This window comes from Condylura cristata, unplaced genomic scaffold, assembly GCF_000260355.1.
Source record: "Condylura cristata isolate star-nosed mole 26May11 unplaced genomic scaffold, ConCri1.0 scaffold00002, whole genome shotgun sequence".
In the NCBI taxonomy this organism is placed as follows: domain Eukaryota; kingdom Metazoa; phylum Chordata; class Mammalia; order Eulipotyphla; family Talpidae; genus Condylura; species Condylura cristata.
This window is the reverse complement of record NW_004567103.1, coordinates 12,414,073-12,418,813: the sequence shown is the minus strand read 5'-3', so window position 1 is coordinate 12,418,813 and position 4,741 is coordinate 12,414,073. Positions and strand designations below refer to the sequence as shown.

The window sequence follows — 4,741 nt, the reverse complement described above, 5'->3', positions numbered from 1 at the left end:
TGGGTGGGAGGGAGGGTCGCGGGGCACCTCCGATGGCTACGGCTCTGGGGCCACCTCCAGCAGTGGGTCGGGAGTCTGAGTCCTGAAAGACAGCAGGCCCCAGGTAGGGAGTGGGGCCGGGGCTTCACACCTCTCAAGGCGCCCGCGTCACCCCTGCGGCGGACCCGGGCGCCCCCACCTGGGGCCGCTGAGAGGCGGGAGGGCGATCACGCGCGGCCGCGACGTGAGCACCACCTCCCCGCGGCTCGCCTCCACCAGGATGTTCTGGATCATGTTCTCCAGCAGTGCCTCCCGCAGGTTGGCGAAAGCTGGGAGCCTGCGGAGGGGAGGGGGGCAGGGGGTCGCAGGGGGCGGGAGATGGAGCAGAGCCGTGGTGGCAGCGCTCCCACCACCTAGCCCCCACCCCCCTGTCTGCGCACTGGGGCGCCCCGCGGGCCTCTCCCCGGGCGCTCTACCTTTGCCACGTGTTTTGCCTGGCTTCTCACCCCACCGCGGCCTTCCCAACACCGTGAGGCACGCGGGCGTTCCTGTTTACAGCCGCACAAACCATGGCTTAAAGAGACCAAGTTGTCAAATATCCGGCTGCTGGAAGTGGAGGGGTTTGAACCAGGCAATCTTGAGTGCGGAGTCCGCAGCCCAGGGGCGGGTTTGGGGGGGAAGCGCCCGGGCTAAGGCTGCGTGCGGGGCTACAGAAGGGGTGGGAGGAGCCGAGGGAAGTCACGGGACAGCCCCAGGGGTAAGGCCGCCGACCGGGAGGTGGCTGCACTTTTCTGCTGGCTCCAGGAGCCCATTTATGAGGCGGTGAAGGCTATGGCCAGCCCCGCAGGTGATGCACTCGTAGCGTTCAGTAACCAGGCTCTGGAGGGAGGACTAACTTCAGATCCAACCCCTGCGATACTCTCCCAGGGTAGCTGCCAGGTAGTCAGTGAGGGCTGAGCGGAAGCGAGGCCACAGGGGCAGAGGCTGGCCTCAGCCGCCCAGGGTCCTAGCGCATGCGCACAGCCCCTCAAAGCCTCCCTGGTCCTGCTGCTCACCGGCTGATGGCCTCTTTCTCATCCTGCTCCTGCTCCTCCTTCACCATGACCTTTAGCTGCTGCTGCCATTGCCACTTCAGAGACTCCTGGGACTTGGGCAGCTGAGTGGGGTCATTTTCTGTCCAAGTCAACTTCTCTTCCCTCTCCAGCGGCTCCTCCTCCTCCTCCTCCTCCAGTCCCTCCTTGCCCAGCCCCTCCTCCTCCTCCTCCTCCTCCTCCTCCTCCTCCTCTTCCTGCTCCTCCTCCTCCCCTTCCTCTTCTTCCTCCTCTTCCTCCTCCAGCAGCTCCTCTTCTTCTTCACTCTTCTCCTCTTCCTCCCTTTCCTTCTTCCCTTGCTTCAGCTTGTCCTCCTGGGCTTTCCTGTCCTCCCAGCTGTCAGAGGACGAGGACTCGATTGGCAGTAAGTGCAGTTTACTTCTCTGGGCCTTGAACCTGACTGACTCCTCATTCCAGAATTGGCAGAAGTAGGGTACCTGCTGCTCCACCAGGCTTTGATCCACGGCCTCATGGAAATTCTTGTCTTCCAGCAGGCCCCTGGGTGGCGGAGGGGGGCAGGGGAAGGTCCTCGCTGAGAGGACTGCAGCTCCCTTGGGGGCCTGGTGCCTACTGTGGAGGGGAGCCCTTGGCTAGCTGTTGTACAAACCCTTCTTTCAAGTAGGTACTTGTGGGTGCATGGACCCTTGGCAGAGGGTCTTGACATGGCAGAGATGGAATCACGAGGTGATAGTCACGCACAGGGCGGGTAGGAGCCCTGGGGAGCTGGTGGCCTATCTCACCTACCAGGTGGGTCTGGACAGAGCAGAACCCAGCACCAAGCCTGCAGCGCCTAGCCTGCAGCGTCCCTCCCGCCCACTCTGTCAGAATGTCACCATCCTGGAGGGTCTGTCTGGATCTTGTGCGAAAGTTCTATTTTTCAGCAAAGGAAGGGTTAGGACCTCAAGGACTTGTGGGCAGGTGAGCTTGGTTGAATGAGCAGGAGAGAAGGGGGAGGTGGGGTAGAGCCCGGGACAAGTGCTCACCTAATGATGGTGGTGAGACAGTCTACTAGGAGCTGTTTCTTCTGCTTGGAGACGGGGGTCCACTTGTCGAGGGAGCCCTCCTCGGAAGTCTCGGCCTCTGCCTTGGGCTGCTTCCTCTTCGGCAGCTCCCTGAGGCAGGCCGTGACATTCTGAGTCCGTGGGTGGACCACCACGGGCTTCAGGGCGGGGGCAGGGGGGTGGAAGCCTGGTCATGGGGACATGAATGAGTATGGGCCTTAGCCCAGAGCAGTCCTGCTGCTTTCTGGGAAGCGAGCCAACCCTCAGAGGCCCCTGGAGAGGCTCCAGGTTGGAAGGGGAAGGCAGGGGGAGCACAGGGGACTCCCCAGGGGACTCTGGCTCTGTGATCCCGCCTTATAGGCACCGAGGAGGTGCATGGGGCCAATCCTTCAGCTACTGCCCTTGCTCCAGCCCTTCAGCAAGAGTTGGGTCTAGGCAGCCCCCGTTCTGGGGAGGGGTGGGGCATAGAGCAGAGGGAGGACACCCCCCAACACCACCGAGAGTTTCACCGGTACAAGAAGTAGCAGGGAAAGTCAGAGAAGAAGTTGGCCAGGAAGTACTCGGTGGCATGAGCACAGGCAGTGAGGTCCAGGCAGAGTGTGCCCGGCTGGGGCGGCTGGGGGTGTGGCCAGGGTGTCTCCTCCTTTGGAGTCTGAAGGTTCCAGCTGGCAGGTCGGTTGAAAGGCTGCTCATTCTTGATGGGGGGCAGCGTCTTTAGGAAGGGAGGGCGTGGATGAGCAGGGTTTGCACCCCTAGCCCCAGGGGTCCCTATCCCCCTTGGGATAATGAGGTGTTTGGGCCACACAGAGGTCTGAGCCCCACCCTGTCTGTGCCCACTTTTGTCCCTTCTAGAGGCTGCGCCTGGGCTGGAGATATCCCTCATCTTGAGCAAGGACCCTCTCAAGTTATGTCAAGGACTTGGGTCTGGGGCTTCTGAGCTCACCTTGTACTTCCTCACAGGTTCACCAGCTGTGTGGTACACCCTTCTCTGTGGAGGCAAAGAGACCCCTGCTTAGGATGGATGAGCTCTAGAGAATCTCTCTCTTTTCTTCCCTTCCTGCACCCATGGAGGGTCTGAAGCCCATGCTGGGATCTGCAGCCCTCTTGGTTCTGCCCAACACCCTGCCACACCCTCTTCCAGAACCTTCTCTAGGGAAATGCTGCCTTAGAGAAAATCTGGTTACCCAACTGAAAGAAAGGAGATGCCACCATACTGTGCAGGCTGCCTCAAGGGTGCCTGAGCCCTGGGGCTTTGTGGTTTGGTGATAAGGAACCAGCCGCCCATATTAAGGCTTCAGTGAGAAACTCCTTGCCCCACGCCCATAAGTGACTTGCATTCAGTTAGGCCAAGCCTCAGAGGGGGGATCTCCCTCCTCAGAGATTCAGTGTGGCGGACTCGGGTGATGGAGGTGCAAGAATGTCAGCATGGCGGGGGCTGTACAGTTGGGAGGGGCCAAGATGGATGTTTTGTCTCGTGCTTGTTAACAACCTCCCCCCCCAGTTACGAACATGTTCAGTAAATGCTTACTGGGTGCAGGTGCTGTTCTGAACACAAACTCATTTACTTCTCACAGCAATGCTATGAAGCAGATATTTTCCTTGCATTTAAAAATATTTTTATACTTTTTAACCTTTAAACAGGTTGAATTACATTAAATTAAAAATATGAAAATGTCATGTGAGAACCTGCAAAGAATCCTCCATGACCCACCACCTACCGGCTTCAAAAATGAGCAATTCATGGCTGAACTTGTCTCATCTATGCCCCTCTTTCTGCTGGTGTGGAAATCGGGAGGTCAAGTAACTTGACCAAGGTCACAGAGCTAGGAATCATCAAAGCCCAGAACCCAACCCCGGCCATCTGTTTCCAGGGCCTGTCCCTGACAGTCTTCCTTCCATCAGCAGGTGAGCGCTGTCTTGTTGCCCCAGGTTCCCGGCATCAGCACTTGACAAGCGCCCAGTAAACACCGGCCACGTGAGGGCGGGTGGTCAGCCAGCCTCTAGGCCTAGAGAGTCTCTTGGGAGCCTGCGTAATGTAAAGAAAGAAATCTAACCTCTTGGGGCAGACTGCCTGGCTCTGCATGGAGGATACCTCAGACCTCATGTTGACACCTCAGTGTCAAAGGAAGGCCCATCAGCCCCATGAGAGGGAAGATGGCCCCATGGCCCTCCGCCCTCTCTGCCCGTCCCGCCCACGCTGCCGTCTCACCTTCACTTTCCTGTCTGTGATGGTGAACTCCACTTCCCGCCGCAACTTCTCGCTCTTCCACTCCTGCAGCTCCTTGTGGTACTGCTGCAGGAGTTCCTGCTGGTATACCTGCGGCCCAGGACCCAGAGACACAGGGATTGCAGCCAGGCCCTGCTGTGGGCCTCTGTCCCCCTGGGGCTGGCCCCTGCCCTCTTGGGGCCTGAGGCTGACATAGGCCGCCCAGCCCCTGCACTGAGAGAAGTGCTCCTCCCTCTTACCTTCTGTGTGGGGCTGGTCCTACCTTGCATACCAGCTCCATGCTGTAGAAGGTGGCGTGTACTGAGGCCTTCAGGGTCACCACGAATGGGACTGTCTCTTCAGGACCCATCTTCCCTCTCATGGGGCTGATACTTACCTGTTCATTTGGGGAAGGAGTCTCTGGAGTGTCTCAGGGATGGGATGGGGTGGGGTGGGGTGGATGG

At 59.2% G+C, this 4,741-nt stretch overlaps 1 protein-coding gene across 1 annotated transcript in view; it reads right to left on the bottom strand.

Moving 5' to 3' along the window:
* Positions 1-9: 9 nt before the first annotated feature.
* CCDC108 (coiled-coil domain containing 108) overlaps positions 10-4,741 on the bottom strand; it is a 31,565-nt gene continuing 26,833 nt past the window's right edge. The window contains exons 27-34 of the mRNA XM_004674799.2: positions 4,561-4,674; positions 4,281-4,388; positions 3,015-3,059; positions 2,581-2,783; positions 2,054-2,182; positions 1,035-1,568; positions 179-316; positions 10-82 (exon numbers count right to left, since the gene is read on the bottom strand). Of these exons, the coding sequence (XP_004674856.1) occupies positions 37-82; positions 179-316; positions 1,035-1,568; positions 2,054-2,182; positions 2,581-2,783; positions 3,015-3,059; positions 4,281-4,388; positions 4,561-4,674 (1,317 nt within the window). The 3' untranslated portion in view covers positions 10-36. The remainder of the gene's footprint in view (positions 83-178; positions 317-1,034; positions 1,569-2,053; positions 2,183-2,580; positions 2,784-3,014; positions 3,060-4,280; positions 4,389-4,560; positions 4,675-4,741) is intronic.